This window comes from Epinephelus fuscoguttatus, linkage group LG10 (assembly GCF_011397635.1).
Source record: "Epinephelus fuscoguttatus linkage group LG10, E.fuscoguttatus.final_Chr_v1".
Classification (NCBI taxonomy): domain Eukaryota; kingdom Metazoa; phylum Chordata; class Actinopteri; order Perciformes; family Serranidae; genus Epinephelus; species Epinephelus fuscoguttatus.
Window position 1 is genome coordinate 12839494 of NC_064761.1, and position 19501 is coordinate 12858994.

General features: G+C 43.2%; 2 protein-coding genes across 2 annotated transcripts; both read right to left on the bottom strand.

Moving 5' to 3' along the window:
• Window positions 1-368: 368 nt before the first annotated feature.
• LOC125896198 (trace amine-associated receptor 13c-like) lies at window positions 369-1947 on the bottom strand. Its single transcript, XM_049588589.1, has 4 exons — window positions 1943-1947; window positions 1536-1646; window positions 918-1176; window positions 369-635 (listed from the first exon to the last, which is right to left on the bottom strand). Exons 1-4 carry the CDS (start codon window positions 1945-1947, stop codon window positions 369-371), a joined length of 642 nt encoding a protein of 213 aa, XP_049444546.1.
• A 12272-nt stretch (window positions 1948-14219) lies between these two features.
• LOC125896199 (trace amine-associated receptor 1-like) lies at window positions 14220-18921 on the bottom strand. Its single transcript, XM_049588590.1, has 3 exons — window positions 18839-18921; window positions 15387-15497; window positions 14220-15024 (listed from the first exon to the last, which is right to left on the bottom strand). Exons 1-3 carry the CDS (start codon window positions 18919-18921, stop codon window positions 14220-14222), a joined length of 999 nt encoding a protein of 332 aa, XP_049444547.1.
• Window positions 18922-19501: the final 580 nt, after the last annotated feature.

The following is a 19501-nucleotide window of genomic DNA, read 5'->3' on the forward strand; positions in this document are numbered from 1 at the left end:
ATCCTGGTCTTGGTCATGTGATCCCCCACATAATGTAGTCTCTTTCTTTCTTTGCAATTTAAAGTTGCTCCTGCACCTCAATCATTACACTGTTCAGTTTTGAATTACACTAATAGTAAGCACACCAGCAAGATACCTTTGGCAAATAATTCAATCACTTTTCTAAACCAAGGGTGTTAAAACTCGTCTACACTGGCAAAGGTTGTTTCAAATGTATAGTCATTTACATCCAGAATAGGTTATTAAAATAAATACATTTATATGTTACAACACTGTGCTTTCACTGTGTTCAAATTCACTTCACCATTAGTTGGACTGAATTCCCCTTTATAGAATAAGTCAGTGTATATACAGTATACTGTCTCTCTCTACATCATCTTGGCCTCACGGGAACCTTCCTGCAGTATCTGAAGGCTGACAATGACTTTAACCGCTTTTCTAAACCAGGGGTAGAAAAGGGCATAGATCAGAGGATTAAACATGGAGTTACAATAGAACAGCCAGTTCTGAGCTGATGAAATTACACTACCTGTGGTGCTCTGTCCTGCTAGAAAATTAATGTAGTATGGACAGAGACAAAGTATAAACACAAGAAGAGTAATACCTAGAGTTCTAGCAGCCCTCATCTCAGATTTCTTAACAGCCACAGTATTTGATTTAATAGTTGAAATTTGCGACCGCATGATACGTGCTTGTGACACAGCCACCACAAACACTCTCATATAGAGAACTATGATCACAGTAACAGGGCCTACAAAGGTCAGAAGCAAGTCTACTGCCCCTGAAACGTAATTTATAACAACTACACATTCTTGAGCACAGGAGTTAGACAAATCTATTTGTGAAAAGTGATCTTTAAGAATTATAAGGTTGTAGATAACAGCACATAACCAACACAGAGACACACAGATTTTAACTCTGCTTAGTGTTATCATGGAGGAATAGCGCAGAGGGTCACAAATAGCCACATAACGGTCCACTGATATGAGCACCATGTTCCCAACAGAAGCAGAGGTGAGGGTGAAGCCCAACAGGTACAAAAAAGCACATGTGATTTTACCCAAAAACCCACAGGACTGCAGGCTGATGATTGTGGGTGGCATCACTGCGAGGCCCACAAACAAGTCAGACACAGCCAGAGAGAGGAGGATGAGATTGGTGGGGGTGTGGAGCTGCCTGGAGAGGGAGATTATGATGAAAGCCTCATACTCAGTGAAAATTAGTTTCGATCACACTGATGATTGTGAGAATGAAGACAAATTATATTTATAGCCCACATGCAAAATAAAATCAATCAGATCTGCATTATCCAAACTAAGTACTAAAGAAGTTTGATGGTATACGTAAGAAATTCTTCATGATTACTGTTATAGTGATAAATTCAAACAGAAAAGTATACTGAACATTACACTTTCATTTACAAGAGAAAGCACTGACGTCTTTTTAGCATACAATATCTAGTAAACACAGAATCTATCCATGAATTCAACTCATACACTGTAACAGCTGTTATATTATGAGAAAAATGTCTGTGCCTGAAATGGGAGATGGAGATGATGACCAACAAATTGAGCATCACAGTGAGAACAGTGAGGCAGCACAGCAGTGTTCTGATGAATATGACCTGGGGAGTAACAGGCATTGACCTGCAAGAGGTGTTGAGGGGAGAGATACAGAGGTCAGCTGCTTCCAGTGTCTCCACCATCATCAGAGGAAGTGATTGTGGAGCTGAACAGAGAGCTGCTGAGGTCAAGAATCTCCCAGATCACCTTTTCTTGACATGAGATATTTATCTCTTCGTTCCTCCATTTCCATCATCTATCTTGTTGCCCTCCCTCTGTCTCCTCCTCTTGTCTCTCTCTATGCACTTCCTACCCTCAGCTTGTTTTTTCCCTTTAACTCCTGATCATCATCTCCTCCATTACATCATTCACTCCCTCACCCCATTTTGTTCTTGCTACGTCTCCCTCCCTCTTTCAAACCATCAATATCTACTGTGCATTAATCTCCATCTCTCCAAAAATGTTTTCTATCTTTACAACATTTCAATCAATAAATAAAGTTATGTACAATAAAGTGGAGTGAAACAGGAAAAAACTATTAATACATATTCCTTCCATCTCTGAACAAACACGGATCCCGAGGCAGCCTCAACCATGATCCAGGGGGCTTCAGTTTTCTCTCATCCCCCATGTCAAGATCAGTGAAGGTTTTGTCAGTGACAGACCTGCAGCACAGGGGGGTGTTAGGGCCAGAGATTTTTCACCCTGCTGATGAAAAGAGCAGTCAGGAAGGTAGAGCCAGAGAATCAGCGGGCTGGGTTCTATTCCCACTGTTTCCTCCTCCCAAAAAAAGATGGGAGATGAGGAACAATTCTTAACTGGTCTCTCCATCTCCTGAAGTTCAAAATGCTGACAATGCCCAGGGTGAATTGGTTTGCCACCACAGACCTCAGGGATACCTACTTTTTTATTCCCATCTGGGAGGGTCGCACACGATTCCTAAGATTAACCTGCAAAAAGAGAATCTCAAATTCTGTGTTCTCCCCTTCGGGATCTTGCTGGCCTCTCTTTCAGGGCCTGCGTATGACATTTTTGCCTGGGGACAAGGCCCACGTGGAGAATGAGACTGTGGCTCTTAGGGTTCATGGCTGCAATGGTTCAAATATTTCCACTGGCCCTCCTGTACATGTGCCCAGTGCAAGGATACCTCCTCAGCCAGGGACTGCACCCACAGACACATCTGCAGGCCAGGGTACCGCTCACTCACAGGCTGTGACTGGCCCTTCGATGGTGCGGATGCCCGAGCAATCTCACCTGGGGGAGCAGGCTGGGTCCGCTGACCCGTCGCTAAATAAAGCTCCAGCGAAAGTTCGGTCAGGAAGACAAATCTTTTTCATGATCAGGCCTATAGTCAAACAAATAAAGTCACAGAGTCCCAAAAACATCAACTTCAGTAAAACGCCTGTCTAAAAAGATAAGTTTTTAGTTCTCTCTTAAAACCTTCAGTGGACTCTACGCTACGCAGAGTCAGAGGTAGTGCATTCCAAAGGCGTGGAGCACTGGTCTGGAAAGAACAATCTCCTCGTGTTCTGAAATGGGTGCGGGGGACCATCAGGAGTTTCTGATCAGACGACCTTAGTGAATGTGAGGGAGAATAGGGTCTCAGTAGCTCAGTGATGTACGAGGGGGCTTGATCATGGAGGGCTCTAAAAGTGAGTACCAGGATCTTAAAATGAATCCTAAAATTGACTGGTAGCCAATGTAGGGAATATAGAATTGGAGTGATGTGATCCCTTTTCTTAGACCCCGTTAAAAGCCTTACTGCTGCATCGTCTGAAGGCGATTTACAGCCTTTTTGTTAAAACACATAAAAAGTGTATTATAATAATCAATGCGAGATGAAACAAAGGCATGAATAATCATCTCCATTTCAGTTCTTGAAATCATGGACCTCAGTTTTGTGATATTCCGTAGGTGATAAAAGCAGTTCTTCACCAACTGTTTACAGTGGAGGTCCAAGGGCATGTCCTTGTCAAACACAACTCCTAGATTACATAAACTAGGTTGGACAGAGAGGCCTAACAGACCTAAATGCTGCTTTATGGGTGGAATGGCACTGTCTGGGGCAAAAATCAGTGTTTGAGGGCGAGCCTCAATAAAAGGATAGCTGGCTGAGGCGGCAGATTATGGACTATGATTCCGGTTAGAGAATCAAGGCACTTGGAGAGAGAGAGATCTGATTTATCTTCTTTTAATGAGGTTGTTGGACTTTAACATTGGTGTACAACGTATGTGTGTGTGTGTGTGTGTGTGTGTGTGTGTGTGTGGTCTGAAAATAAAGAAAGGCAATAAACTGTATTACAACAAATACTCTGCATATTATTCAGCAGTTACATCAAATACACATTTCTAAATAAGCTGTTATATGAGCATAAGATTTTAAGGTTCACCAGTAATATCCCTAACTTATATGCAAACCGCTACTTAAGCATAATACAGCAGCAGAGATGCAATATTAGTGGTGGAATAAGCAGTACAATGTCCAACATAACATAAGCAGAAGCAAAGCATGCTAAACAGCATGGGAGCCTTACATATTAACTGTTGATCACAGTAAATAATTCGACCTTTAAACTTCTATTAACAATAAGCATGGTCACAATCACACAAATAACCTGAGTTGCAATGTTGGCATTACAAACGAAATATCATTAGATCCTCACAAGCATCCAAATGTAACTGCAGTGCTAACACTGACACACAGGCTACTTAGCTAACTCAAACTCACACAACATATTACCATGTAAAACAACACAAACTGGAATAGTGATCAGATTATCCATAACTAAAAAGCAGAACGCACTTACGTTTCCTCAAGAACGCAGACATCATTAGGGAAACACACAGAAAGTCCATGCACCTTTACACGGTCTGCTCACTGACTGGTCTGCTGTTTGTCAGTGTGACTGGCGATGTCCTGACGTGTTCACTGCCAGCTCTCTTTGCGCCAGTAGATGGTGCTGTTGGACCTTGACCTGTGGGGCTTTCTCACAATCAGTGTTTCAGTCTTGGCAGAGTTCAGTTGAAGAAGATTGTTTCTAGCTGTCATTGTACTGTTAATTGTGAATCAGCTGTTCGGGCAGCTGATTGGAGGACATCAGTCCTCAGGGTCTGCAGGACAAACAGGCGGTCAGGGGTACAGGAGCTTGGACTGGGCTGGTCGTCCATGGCAGCCTTGACTTTTCCCTCAACCTCCTAGGTGAGCAAAGCGACCAAACAAGGGCAGGAGGGATGATGTTCAGGCTAGGGGTGGAGTTGTCCTTCTCCACAAACTGACCAGATAGGGCGTTAGGCTTAAAGGGATTGTGCACCCAAAAATGAAAATTCAGTCATTATCTACTCACCCATATGCCGATGGAGGCCCTGGTGAAGTTTTCGAGTCCTCACATCCCTTGCGGAGATCAGCGGGGGGAGCGGCTAGCACACCTTAAGGCAGAGGGCACCCCAGACTAACGTCCAAGAACACAAAATTGAATCCACAAAGTATCTCCATACTGCTCATCCATAGTGATCCAAGTGTGCTGCAGCTGCAACATAAAAAGTTGTTTCGAAAAACGTTATATGAACTCTGTTTTTAGCCTCACTGCAGCCTGTAGCTTTGACTGCGCTCAGGGTGATCGGTGATGCACGGTCTCTGAAGAGCAGCAGTCTCGTCAGTACTGATGTCCAGACAGATTCTCAAGTGCAGGCATCGCCAATTCCCTGTCTGAGCAGCAAAGACTTTCCCCATCTGTTGGCATTGCTTTGCATTTGAAACAACTACACCACCAGGTTTCCAGTGCTCGACTCTGGTATTCTGCAGCTTTCTGAGGCTCATGAGCTGCAGCGGCTACTTCGTCCAGTAGCCTGAGTTCCACGTCTGTATATGCTCAACAAAGAAATGTTGTTCCTCCTCAATTTCAAAGTCTTCAGACATGTTGGGCTGTCCTTTGCTAAAAGACTGCAGTGCAAATTATCTTTTAGCTCTGTGGTTACTGTTGTCTCCCCCTGCGGTGCACGTGTCACGTGATGTAAACACGGGTGAGCAAAGCTCTTGCTTTCGCTGGTCGCATGCAAGCACACGTGAGTGTGGAGCACAGAGAAGCAGTCAGAGCTACAGGCTGCAGCAAGGCTATAAAAACAGAGTTCATATGACGTTTTTTGAAACAACTTTTTATGTTGCAGCTGCAGCACACTTGGATCACTATGGATGAACAGTATGGAGATACTTTGTGGATTCAATTTTGTGTTTTTGGACGTTAGTCTGGGAAGCCGTCTGCCATTAGGTGTGCTAGCTGCTGCCCCTGCCGATCTCCGCAAGGGATGTGAAGACTCGAAAACTACACCAGGGCCTCCATTGGCATATGGGTGAGTAGATAATGGCTGAATTTTCATTTTTGGGTGCACTATCCCTTTAACGTTGTGGGAACCAAGTCTGTAGAAGTGGGAAAAGTTAAATACAAGCAGCAAAATGAGGGAGGGCAAGGATTAATGAGTGTCAGAGCCATGATCCAGGATGAAACACGCAGCATCCAAGAACACAACTGGGCACATGCGCATGCTGCAACCGGCTGAGGGTTTCTCAGTGTCCTGTGTCTTGTGTTTTAAGTTATTTTATCAAACTTTTATCGAGTCATTATTATCTTTTGCCCTGGTGTCCTGGTTTGGTAATCTGTCACTACAAGACAAAAATTCCCTGAACCAAACCATCAACTTCAGCTTTAGCGCTCCGCTAACTTAAACAGGGATGAATTTACTTAAATTTGCGACTCCTCTAGACTTTCAAAATGTTATCGAACTGAATAGATCAGGTATTGATAGTGAAAGGAATTATTTGGCAGAGGTTGTAGTCTTTACCTTCACCTGGCTCCATTTGCGGATTGCGTGCGCACCTCACCTCGTTGCAGTATTTGACGCAAAGACGGGGGGGCAGTAGAGAAAAAAGTACTATAGGAAGTAGTAGAAGCAGGCAAAAAACAGTAGAACACAGCCACTTCAGCTACTTTCGCATGTCGCACCGCTTCGATGACCTGCTGCATCGGATCAAGCCGTTCTTGCGGCATGAAAGGACCCATTGTAGCCCGGTCAGTTTGCAGGAGTGATTGGCTGTTACTTTGAGAATCCTTGCTTCTGGTGGTAGCCAGAAAAGTGTTGCGGGTTGACAACAGTTTAACTGATTGCGTCCGAGGTTTCCCAGGCCATCTAGAGGGCCCTGATAATGGATTTTGTTTCCTCACCCAAAGGCAGTGAATGGACAGAGATTTCTCGTGATTTCTGGAGACTGTGGAACTTCCCCAGTTGCTTGGGATGTATTGATGGACAACGTGCAGGTTAAAGCACCACCAGATGCAGGAAGTGACCATTTCAATAATAAAGGAACTTATTCAGTTGTCCTTATGGCAATCTGTGATGCCAAATATCGTTTTATCATGGTAGACATTGGCTCATACGGTCGAGCGAGTGATGGGGGAATTTTCAAGGATTGACGGTTTGGTTCAAGACTTCTGCAGGGGACTCTTGAACAGCCTCCACCTGGCCACCTGCCTGGCACCAACATGACTGTCCCTCATGTGTTCCTAGGAGATGCAGCATTTCTACCCAGGTAGTGTAATTACTTTTCATCTAAATAATAAACATTTTGAAAATATCCATGTTAATATATCTAATAGTAGGCCTATGTTGTTTGTGCTTATTCTTTTTATCTCAGGTCTCAACCTTGATGATGCACAGAAAGTGTATAATTACTGGCACTCATGAGCCAGATAGGTGATCGAGAACACCTTTGGGATACTGGCAACACGTTGGAGAATTCTGGGGTGGCCCATCGAATTCCACCCTGAGAAGACGGTGGATGTCGTGAAGGCGTGCATAGCCCCTCACAGCATGCTGGTCCACACAGATGCAGCAGCCTCACCTGCATCTAGATACATTCCTCTGAATTTTGCTGATAGCACTGTGGCATTAGGGGAACTTCTGCCAGGTGAATGGAGGAGGCAGGTGGCAGGAGATGGCAACCTCCTGGAGGCAGGACGACTGTCAACTGCAATAGACAACCTGGGCTGCTATTGCAGTGAGACATGACTTGAAGTCATTCTTTATGACACAACAGGGTCTTCTGCCCTGGCAGGATACAGTAATCAGGAGAGGGTGTTTGAACTAATGTCCTGCTCAGCAGGAGACATGACCTGAACTGAAACCAGGCAGGGCCAAGAAAGCTTGTGTCCTCAGGCTGCTGTGTTCACAGATCCTACAGTATATATGTTAATTGAATAGTATGTTATTTACTGTAGATTTGTAGCACAGACTTGTTTTCTTAGTACTCCAATCACTCAACCATTATATGATATATATTACTGATCAGATCAGGACTTCGGAATATTCCTGGCTTAGTTTATTAAGCATGCATCAGTGTGTGTGTGTACGATTACAGATGAACTAAGTGACTTCACAATGTGTGTGCAAAATAAACAAACAATGCAATGAGTATAAACACTGAAAAGACTTATATTTTTCTTTGAAAATTGCACAAGAACAATGGCCCTGATCATTTACAATAAAATCACCAAACCTGAGTGCATTGTTTGCATATATTTCTTTTTTTTATAAAAGAATAAAATGTACCAACTACAACAATTGCGCTGTGTGCTATGACTAGGAGGTAGACATCCAGACTAGTATCTATGTATGTTACTAACATACTTAACTGTGGCAGGGGCCAGGATTCAATTTACAACATTAACAATTTAAAACATTCAAGTCTGGGATGGGTCAGGAACTGAAAAGTGGGCAGGATGAGGGGATGGAGGAAAGGACAGAGGTGAAGTGCTGCTGGACGAGGGCTCTCTGAGGATGCTCCAGGCACTGGTGTTTCAACGGGTGAAAATGCACTGTTCTGTGATGGGGAAATGTTGAACAAACTGGTGGCAGCATAGGGGCAGATGGTATATGGTGGTTCATTTTGACTGCACGGTCTTCACTCAATTCAAATAAATAGAAAAAAATAAAAAATAAAAAGTTTGATTATAATAAGGTACACTGATGTAAACATATATGTAACCACTGAATAGAGACATTAAAAAACAAGCATGCTATTTTTTGTCTTAACAAACTGTATGCCTACATCATAGTAGGCCTATTCATAATTTTGCATTTTTCCAACAAAAAACTGAAGCAGAACAAGTAAAGGTTGAGCCTTGAAAGCATGAGCTAACATAACATACACAACAAAGCAGGAAACACAGTTCTATAGATATGTTGTTTGTTGTTTTGAGGGTGATTTTTGTGAGTCTCTCAATGTTTGATGAACTGAGACAGCCATCCCAGTTCCTTAAGAATTGGTGGCCAGCCATTACATCATTTGTGGCGCGCGAACCTCGAGCATAAACTAGGCTTAAGTCTATGGGGAAAAGCCTTTTTGGACTCAGTGACATCATATGATGGAAAATTGAAATGGAAATCCAGAAATTGTAGTTAATTGGTTTGGCCACTATGTGAAATTAGCTTCAAAGTTGAGTGCACCTCCTGGGGATCTGGCATATACACAAAAGAAGTTTCTGGCCTCCGGGTTTACTTTTGGGGTATGCAGCCCACTGAATATGCACATAAGTGTTTCTCCTACTGGCCCATCTGTGGATTCCTGCTCAACCCATAGACTTTACATCGTGATGACCTTGAGGTTTTTCCAAATGCTATTTCAGCTCGGTAAAAATTTTAATCAATATAAAACCTCCACAAATCAAAACTTTATAATGAGTCACAATTGACCTTGTTTGCAATTCGAGGTGACCTGTCAACAGTTTTACAGGCGTCACTTTTATAATGGTGGTTTATGGGTGTTTTGTTGGTGTTGTGGGTTCTTAAATAACAACACAATAGTTTACTTAGAAGAGATGGTACTTTATCAAGAAGTGAACTTCATCACCTATTACAGGAAAACACTGTCTGCCTTCCGCAGCTTACTGGACTCACTGACAAGGAACGCCCCCTGCTGTCTGCACATGTTACAAAATGTGCTCTTATCATTACAATGGGGAAAATGCTTTTTGGACAACAGCAGATTTTTCTGCTGCAATACCATGTGTGACCACTGGAAAAAATTGAAGGCAAGTCTAAGCAGCATTTCTTGGGCCTGGTTTGACTACAGAGATGCTAGTGACAGCTAGCTTGACCACAGTCTTTTTCTCAGTCCAAGCTGGATCAAATCCTATCCTCTTGTGCTTCTCTGGTCGCCCAGAAGCAGTGTCAAATGGCTGTGCATCAACTTAGCCATCACTTGCATCTCAGTGGTCAAATCATCTGCTGCTAAAATTGCATACAGGGGTATTCTGAACTTGTACTGAAATGGCCAAGAATCCATTTTTCAAAAATTGGTGTTAAACAGGCACTGTGTAGGAATTTCTCCCATCTAGTGTTGAGGTCGTATATTGCATTCAAACCCAAACGGATAGCGCATTCTAGCGCCTCTCTGTTTCAAACGCGTATTGCAACAACGGTAGCTGCTGTGTACCAAAAAGCTATGATAACATTGATAAAACCATGTCATCCAGTACTTCATGGAGTATTCATTCAGGCTCCTACACCAGACCCGGCGTTAGGGGGTCAATTGGGGAGGCAATAGCGCCAAACCCAGTGATAATGACCGGTGTCCTTTGCCGTCACCAGGCCCAAGGGTCAGAAACGTTCATTTGTTGCCCTGTGGTACAACCGTAGAGACTGGCTAGAGTACAGTGTTAAAGCCGATGTGGCATTTTGTTTAACGTAGAGGTTTAACTCTGGGAGACGCCGACTGCAGCACTACTAAGTGGTGAGTAGCCTAAGCTATTTAGCTAAAGGGGGTGTGATACTGTGATTGATATTGCACTGCAAAAAATCTTACTAAGAATATTTGTCTTATTTCTAGTCAAAATGTCTCATTTCTAGTCAAAACAAAGTGTTTTTTTATGCTTGCAACAAGAAAATAAATCTTGATCCACTGGTGTATTTTTCTACTTATTTCAAGTGAAAATTTGCTTGAAACAAGTGAAAATTTTCTAAAAACAAGTTACTTTTTAGGTGATGAGTCTTCTTTTAAGTGTAATGATATTTGTTTTGACTAGAAATGAGACACATATTCTTGGTATGATTTTGAGTGTTTGCAGTGTGTGTCGGTTGTACAACTGGTTTTCATGTGCATATAAAGTGAAATTTGTGCTTGTCCTGGTAATAATAGACAATTGCCATTTGTCTATTTTGGCAGTTATGTATGTGCAGATCTGTGGGAAATACAACGCTGCCCCCCTGTGATCATCACATGCCCCCCTTACAATACGGTTCTGGAGCCGGGACTGTCCTACACAGACACACGCGACGCGAGTTGATAAAACCCCTCCTCACCATGCTGGCTGTGTTTACAATGTAGGACTGTTGGGGTGGGTGTCAATCGAAACAAACCAATCACGTCTTGTCTTTTGACAACTGACAAGTGGCTCAACCTCACTCACCTCATCCCTCTCCTCGCAACACTGCGTCGCTAAAAGCTTTTAGCGACCAGCGCCACTAACAGCACTAACAGCGGCTATCAGCTGTGACAGCTGTTGACCCTCGTTTTTGAACTCGCCGGTCATGTTGCCTTTTTGCCTTTTTTCAAATGCACCGGCACTTGTGACTGCTTGCTGCTGCTTTTCGTCACTCTACATGCAGGCGGAAACCGGAAATGTTCCTGTATTTTCAAGATGGCGCACGTACACGATGAGACACCGGTCGCAATGTATATGTAAATGAGAATTTCGGAGCTTATGGACCTACTTAGATACGCTGATGGAGGTAAATACACGTGCTAGGCGGACACACTTTTGACTGCAAAATTTGTTTGTCTTAAAGAACAACTGAAATTGTTACACATAGTGCCTTTAATACAGCAAAAATGAAAAATAAGTAAAAAGTAATAAAATACCAAACATGTTAGCTGTGTCTCTTTATAAATTTTAAGAAATTCCACAAAATTGTGAGGAGATAAAAAAAAATCTTGATATTGACTACATTTTTTTCAGTTCAGGACAACTCTGACTACATACAGACTCAACATGAAGCAGTTTTACTGTATCAACTCAGATACCCTCCAAAATTAAAGTCCCACATTTGTGCATCTTGAAAGAGCTACATTTCAAAACTAGCCAAGAAGCTAAGAATTTGTGAGCACACTGTTATTTCCATAAATTGTCTATTTATTACCAATGCAGTTCCAACATGGAAAAAATATAAATGTATTGCAATGCACAATATCTAATCTTCCCTTTATGTCAAAGATCCTTGAGAAAGTAGTCGCAGACCAGCTGTGTGATTTTCTCCAGGATAACAATTTATTTGAGGAATTTCAGTCAGGATTTAGAGTGCATCATAGCACTGAGACAGCTCTAGTTAAAATTACAAATGACCTTCTGATTGCTTCAGACAAAGGACTCGTCTCTGTACTTGTTTTATTAGATCTTAGTGCGGCGTTTGACACAATTGACCATCAAATTCTGCTGCAGAGACTGGATCACTTAATTGGCTTAAAAGGTTCAGCACTAAGCTGGTTTAAATCTTATTTATCTGATCGTTTTCAATTTGTTGACGTTCGCAATGAACCATCCTTACGTACTAAAGTTTGTTTTGGAGTTCCGCAAGGTTCTGTGCTCGGACCAATCCTGTTTACTCTATATATGCTTCCTTTAGGTAACATCATTAGAAATCACTCTATAAATTTCCATTGTTATGCGGATGATACTCAGCTGTATTTATCAATGAAGCCAGAAGAAAGCAATCAATTAACTAAACTCCATAATTGCCTTAAAGACATAAAAACTTGGATGAGCACCAATTTCCTGATGTTAAATTCAGACAAAACTGAAGTTATTGTTCTTGGCCCCAAACAACTCAGAGACTCTTTATCTGATGACATAGTTTCTCTAGATGGCATTGCTCTGGCCCCTGTAAGAAACGAGTAACATTTGATCAAGATTTGTCTTTTAATTCTCATTTAAAGCAAACCTCACGGACTGCATTTTTTCATCTGCGTAATATTGCGAAAATTAGGCCTATCCTGACCTGAAAAGATGCAGAAAAATTGGTCCACGCTTTTGTTACCTCAAGGCTGGATTACTGTAACTCTCTATTATCAGGTAGCTCTAGTAAGTCCTTAAAAACTCTCCAGCTAATTCAGAATGCAGCAGCACGTGTACTAACAGGAACTAAGAAACGCGATCATATCTCTCCTGTTTTAGCTTCTCTGCACTGGCTCCCTGTAAAATCCAGAATTGAATTTAAAATCCTACTGTTAACTTATAAAGCTCTAAATGGTCAAGCTCCGTCATATCTTAGAGAGCTCATAGTGCCATATTATCCCCAGAACACTGCGCTCTGAGAACGCAGGGTTACTCGTGGTCCCTAAAGTCTCCAAAAGTAGATCAGGAGCCAGAGCCTTTAGCTATCAGGCTCCTCTCCTGTGGAATCATCTTCCTGTTACGGTCCGGGAGGCAGACACCGTCTCCACATTTAAGACTAGACTTAAGACTTTCCTCTTTGATAAAGCTTATAGTTAGGGCTGGCTCAGGCTTGCCCTGTACCAGCCCTTAGTTAGGCTGACTTAGGCCTAGTCTGCCGGAGGACCCCTCTATAATACACCGGGCCCCTTCTCTCCTTCTCTCTCTCTCTCGTATCCTATTACTGCATCTTGCTAACTCGGCCATTCTGGATGTCACTAACTCGGCTTCTTCTCCGGAGCCTTTGTGCTCCACTGTCTCTCAGATTAACTCATATCACAGCGGTGCCTGGACAGCGTGACGTGTGTGGTTGTGCTGCTGCCGTGGTCCGTGCAGATGCCTCCTGCTGCTGCTGCCATCATTAGTCATTAGTCATACTTCTTCTGTTATTATACACATATGATTATTGTCACACATGTATACTGCCAGGTATTAATACATACTTTCAACATATTGTACCGCAGTAACCAGAACTATAACTACAATATTATTACTTTCATTAATGTTGTTGTAAGATACTGTCATCACCTGCATCTCTCTCTCTCTCTCTCTCTCTCTCTCTCTGTGTGTCATATGGATTACTGTTAATTTATCATGTTGATCTGTTCTGTACGACATCTATTGCACATCTGTCCGTCCTGGAAGAGGGATCCCTCCTCAGTTGCTCTTCCTGAGGTTTCTACCGTTTTTTTTTCCCCGTTAAAGGGGTTTTTTTGGGGAGTTTTTCCTTATCCGCTGTGAGGGTCTTAAGGACAGAGGGATGTCGTATGCTGTAAAGCCCTGTGAGGCAAATTGTGATTTGTGATATTGGGCTTTATAAATAAAATTGATTGATTGATTGATTGACAAGTGGTGCTTCAAAATCTAGTGCTGGTGCTCTTAAAATTTTCAGTTGGGAGCACCATTCCTTAAGTGTGAAAAAATTCTCTGGAGCCTTGTGACAGGAAACCTTCAGGAAATTATTCAGTTAGTTTTCTAAACTATGGGTGTTAAAACTGTTCACTGGCAAAGGCTGTTTCAAAGGTATTGTGGTTTACACCCAGTATATGTTTCTTTTTGCTGTCCTACCAAAATATATACATTTATATGTGATGACATCGTGTTTTTACTGTGACACTTCATTGGTTAGACTGATTTCACTCTCAAAAATAAGTCAGTGTATATACAGTATACTGTTTCTCTACATCATCTTTGCCTCACAGGAACCCGGCTGCAGTATCTGAAGGCTGACAATGACTTTAACCGCTTTTCTAAACCAGGGGTAGAAAAGGGCATAGATCAGAGGATTAAAAGTGGAGTTACAAAAAAAAAGCCAGATTTGAACTGATGAATTATCATTTGTGGTGTCCTGACCTGCTATAGAAGGAATATAGTATGGACAGAGACAAAGTATAAACACAAGAAGAGTAATACCTAGAGTTCTAGCAGCCCTCATCTCAGATTTCTTACCAGTCACAGTATTTGATTTAGTCGTTGAAATTTGAGACCGCATGATACGTGCTTGTGACACAGCCACCACAAACACTCTCATATAGAGAACTATGATCACAGTAACAGGGCCTACAAAGGTCAGAAGCAAGTCTACTGCCCCTGAAACGTAATTTATAACAACTACACATTCTTGAGCACAGGAGTTAGACAAATCTATTTGTGAAAAGTGATCTTTAAGAATTATAAGGTTGTAGATAACAGCACATAACCAACACAGAGACACACAGATTTTAACTCTGCTTAGTGTTATCATGGAGGAATAGCGCAGAGGGTCACAAATAGCCACATAACGGTCCACTGATATGAGCACCATGTTCCCAACAGAAGCAGAGGTAAGGATGAAGCTCGACAAGTGTGATAGAGCACATGTGATTTTACCCATAAACCCACAGGACTGCAGGCTGATGATTGCAGGTGGCATCACTGCGAGGCCCACAAACAAGTCAGACACAGCCAGAGAGAGGAGGATGAGATTGGTGGGGGTGTGGAGCTGCCTGGAGAGGAAGATTATGATGAGAGCCTCATACTCAGTGAAAATTAGTTTCGATCACACTGATGATTGTGAGAATGAAGACAAATTATATTTATAGCCTACATGCAAAATAAAATCAATCAGATCTGCATTATCCAAACTAACTACTAAAGAAGTTTGATGGTATACGTAAGAAATTGTTCATCATGATTACTGCTATAGTGACAAATTTAAACAGAAAAGTATACTGAACATTACACTTTCATTTACAAGTGAAAGCACTGACGTCTTTTTAGCATACAATATCTAGTAAACACAGAATCTATCCATGAATTCAACTCATAAACTGTAACAGCTGTTATATTATGACAAAAATGTCTGTGCCTGAAATGGGAGATGGAGATGATGACCAACAAATTGAGCATCACAGTGAGAAGAGTGAGGCAGCACAGCAGTGTTCTGATGAATATGACCTGGGGAGTAACAGGCATTGACCTGCAAGAGGTGTTGAGGGGAGAGATACAGAGGTCAGCTGCTTCCAGTGTCTCCACCATCATCAGAGGAAGTGATTGTGGAGCTGAACAGAGAGCTGCTGAGGTCAAGAAGCTCTAAGATGACCTTTTCTTGACATGAGATATTTATCATGTCAAGAAAAGGTCATGACATTAGATATTTATCTCTTCATCTCTCCATTTCCATCATCTATCTTGTTGCCCTCCCTCTGTCTCCTCCTCTTGTCTCTCTCTATGCACTTCCTACCCTCAGCTTGTTTTTTCCCTTTAACTCCTGATCATCATCTCCTCCATTACATCATTCACTCCCTCACCCCATTTTGTTCTTGCTATGTCTCCCTCCCTCTTTCAAACCATCAATATCTACTGTACATTAATCCCCATCTCTCCAAAAATGTTTTCTGTCCTGACAACACTTAAATCCATAAATAAAGTTATGTGCAATAAAGTGGAGTGACACAGGAAAAAACTATTAAACAAGCAAAATGAAATGTATTCAATACTTGGTGTTGAAGCTTTTGCTTGAAACGCCAACTTCAAGACACTTCCTGCACAAAGTAACTCATGTCTCACAGTGTTCAGGTAATATTTGGCGCAGTCTTCCACACTGACAGCAGGGGGCCTGATGATGAATCTTGATCTTCATTTCCATCAACAAATGTTCCAGAAGGTTTCAGTCTGGTGACTGACTGGGCCATCCCAGCACCTTCATCTTCATCTTCTGCAACCACTTGACAGTCTCCTTTGCAGTATGTTCTGGATCATTGTCCTGTTGGTACGTCCATCTGGGTCTCATCCTCTTTGTCCTGGTTGATGTCAGAAGGATTTTTTTTTAAGAATTTCCTGTTACAGGACTCCATTCATATTCTCCTTGATAATTTGGATTCACTAGTATCATGAGAAGAGAAACAGCTTAATACCATATTCCTTCCATCTCTGAACAAGCACGGATCCCGAGGGTGTCTCAACCATGATCCAGGGGGCTTCAGTTTTCTCTAGGGATGCACCGAATATTCGGTAACTGAATATATTCGGCCAAATATTGCAAAAAAACACACATTCGGTATTCGGTGGAATAAGTTAAAAGCAAGGCCAAATAATAGCGCCGTGTTTTGATAACGCAATCAAACAGCGTGCTGTGATGCGCGGAGTGAAATGTCGGCAGTGTGGCGATCCGTCCCTCACTGCACTCGCATTTGCAACTAAAAATAGTTTTGAGCGAGCAAAATAGGCTTAAATCATTCAACACGCTGTGCGAGCAGCCTACAGATTTCAACCAGCAGCAGAAACGAAAGGTGAATCCCATTGGTTGTGGGTTGAACAGGGGTCACAGACATGGACAGTAATGCATTCCTGACAATTACGGCGGCCATCGGCTTACTGGGCGACGGACAAGTCGGCTTCAATAATATCCTCTTCTTGGCGTCATGACTGCCCAGAAGTACCTGAACAGCCGAACCAGCCGAACACAGGTATGTGATGTGTCAAAGGACAAACAAGCCATTCACGGCCCACAAACCTCACCGCACTTTAGGGACTCTTCTTTACTTATGAAGGGGAGGAGGGTGGCTGGTTGATATTTATTTCATTTATTTATTTCATTTTGATCCCCCCTATGTTCATCACTGATTGATGCTGTTTTTGAAGTATGAATAAGTCAGTAAGTAATTTATTCCATTGAAATACCATTGATGTATTATAGAAAAGTGATTTATTGTTTTATAAATGACAAAAGGCACATCTGCCTCATTTTCACTGTGGTATCGTGATACTACTCAGAACCATGATATTTTCATTGGTATCGTACCGTGGGTCCTAATTTTGGTACCGTGACAACACTAATCTGGAGGGGGTTCATGTGCAAAAACTAATGAAAATCTAAACAACGATATTCGGTATTCGGTACTTGGTATTCGGCTAAGCGTTTAATAATATTCGGCTTCGGCTTCGGCCACAAATTTTCATTTCGGTGCATCCCTAGTTTTCTCTAATCCCCCATGTCAAGATTAGTGAAGGTTTTGTCAGTGACAGACCTGCAGCACAGGGGGGTGTTAGGGGCAGAGGCTTTTACCCTCCTGATGAAAATAGCAGTCAGGAAGGTAGAGCCAGAGAATCAGAGGGCTGGGTTCTATTCCCACTGTTTCCCCTCCCTTTGGGATCCCTCTGGCCTCTCACACCTCCAGCAGGTGCATGGGCACAGTCCTTGGGCCTCTGTGGCAAAAAGGACTCAGAATTCCAAATTATCTAAATGACTAGCTGTTATATACCCAGACAGAAGATTATAGTCTCCTGGAACACCACTGTGTCTCTTATCCAGGAGAGACAGGAGGCTTTCAGGGCCTGCCTATGACATTTTTGCCTGGGGGTAAGGGTCACCTGGAGACTGTGCCTGTGGCTCTTAGGGTTCATGGCTGCAATGGTTCAAATACTTCCACTGGCCCTCCTGTACATGTGCCCAGTACAAGGATACCTCCTAAGCCAGGGACTGCACCCACAGACACATCTGCAGGCCAGGGTACAGGTCACTTACAGGCTATGACTGCCCCTTTGATGGTGCAGATGCCTGAGCAATCTCACCAGGGGGAGCAGGCTGGGTCTGCTGACCCGTCGCTAAGTAAAGCTCCAGCGAAAGTTCGGCCAGGAAGACTAATCTTTTTCATGCTCAGGCCTATAATTTATCTGTCATACTTTCTGCCATTCGCCCCTTGCACCCCATATGCGTCCCTGGTAGGCTGGGAAACAGTGCAAGAAGATGCAGGAATAGGGGCAGCAGGTGGGCTTCCCAGCATATCAGTGTGCTAGAGTAGAGGGCAGCTCGCTCTACAGAAACTCCTGCCATACCTGCAAGATTGCCGTGTGCTGCTGAGGATGGACAGTACAGTTGCAGCAACTTACATCAACAAGGTGGGAGGCCTTGCTTCCCCTCGCCTTTGCTGACCTGTGCATGAGTTATAGGTGTGACCATATTTACGCCTTCTATCCCTCAAAGCAGTGCAGGTGCCTTAGCTGGAGAATCAGGCAGACTGTCTGTCCAGGGGAGGCCCAAACCCGGAAAATGGGGGAACCACTCACAGGTGGTGACAGAGATCTGGCGTCGCTCACAGACGCTCCCTCACAGTCAGCCAGGTATTGCAGGTCTCTCCTGTGGCGACAGGAATGAAGTAGATGGGGAACTGTGTAGGCAGGACCTCCATCAATGAATTGGGGCAGCAGTGGAGGCAGAGCAACAGGAGCCAGTGGACTGTCTCAAACTAGCTTGACCTTTAAGATGTGGAATGTCAGGTGGATCCGCATGGAACGGGTCAACCTTTGTACTCTACCTACAAGGGTAGGTCCCAGGTGGAAAACCACACCCTCTGGCACACTTGGTAGGTGGGGGACTTGGTGCAATGGCAGTTAACAACCATGGCATACCGGTCGGCAGATCAGAGTAGAGCCGTCCTGGCTTGGGCCCAGGTCCAGCGGCAGTGGCAGATGAACGCCCGGATATGTCATGTCTCAGTTTAGTATCTGTTTATGTTTCATGTTCTGCATTTCCTATTTTATTTTGAAGATCACTCACCCCTGTCTCTGTTTCAGGTTTGTGTCCTGTCCCTTCCCCCCGTCATGTGCGCACCTGCCCCTGATTGTGTCTCCCCACACGTGTCTCCAATCACTCCCCATTACCTCTTGTATTTTACCTCTTGTCTCACTCTGTCTCGTCGCCAGTTCGTTGAATTTCATGTCACGTTCCAGCATTGTTCCTGTCTTGCTCTCTAGTTTTTTTGATCCTGTTTGTTTATCGACCTTGCCTTTTGCCTCTCGTTTTTGGATACCTCTGCCTCGTCTGACTGCCCTCCTGTGTACCGAACCCGGTCTGTTATTAAACAACGTTTTTTTGGGAAACCCTCGTCTTAGAGTCTTGCATTTGGGTCCTGTCTCTGGTTTTGTTCATGACAGAACGAACTGGCCATTGATGGACCCAGCAGACTCCAACTCCGTGCGCAA

Excerpts from the sequence above, each read along its gene's own strand:
- LOC125896199 (XM_049588590.1), bottom strand. The coding sequence starts at position 18,921 with ATGGTTGTTAACTGCCATTGCACCAAGTCCCCCACCTACCAAGTGTGC. Across the intron at positions 15,498-18,838 it reads TCCACCTGGGACCTACCCTT|GTCAATGCCTGTTACTCCCC; the intron begins GTAGGTAGAGTA and ends CACCTCTTGCAG. Across the intron at positions 15,025-15,386 it reads ATCTCCATCTCCCATTTCAG|GCAGCTCCACACCCCCACCA; the intron begins GCACAGACATTT and ends CTTCCTCTCCAG.
- LOC125896198 (XM_049588589.1), bottom strand. Across the intron at positions 1,177-1,535 it reads ATCTCCATCTCCCATTTCAG|GCAGCTCCACACCCCCACCA; the intron begins GCACAGACATTT and ends CTCCCTCTCCAG. Across the intron at positions 636-917 it reads CCATGATAACACTAAGCAGA|AAATCTGAGATGAGGGCTGC; the intron begins GTTAAAATCTGT and ends GTGGCTGTTAAG.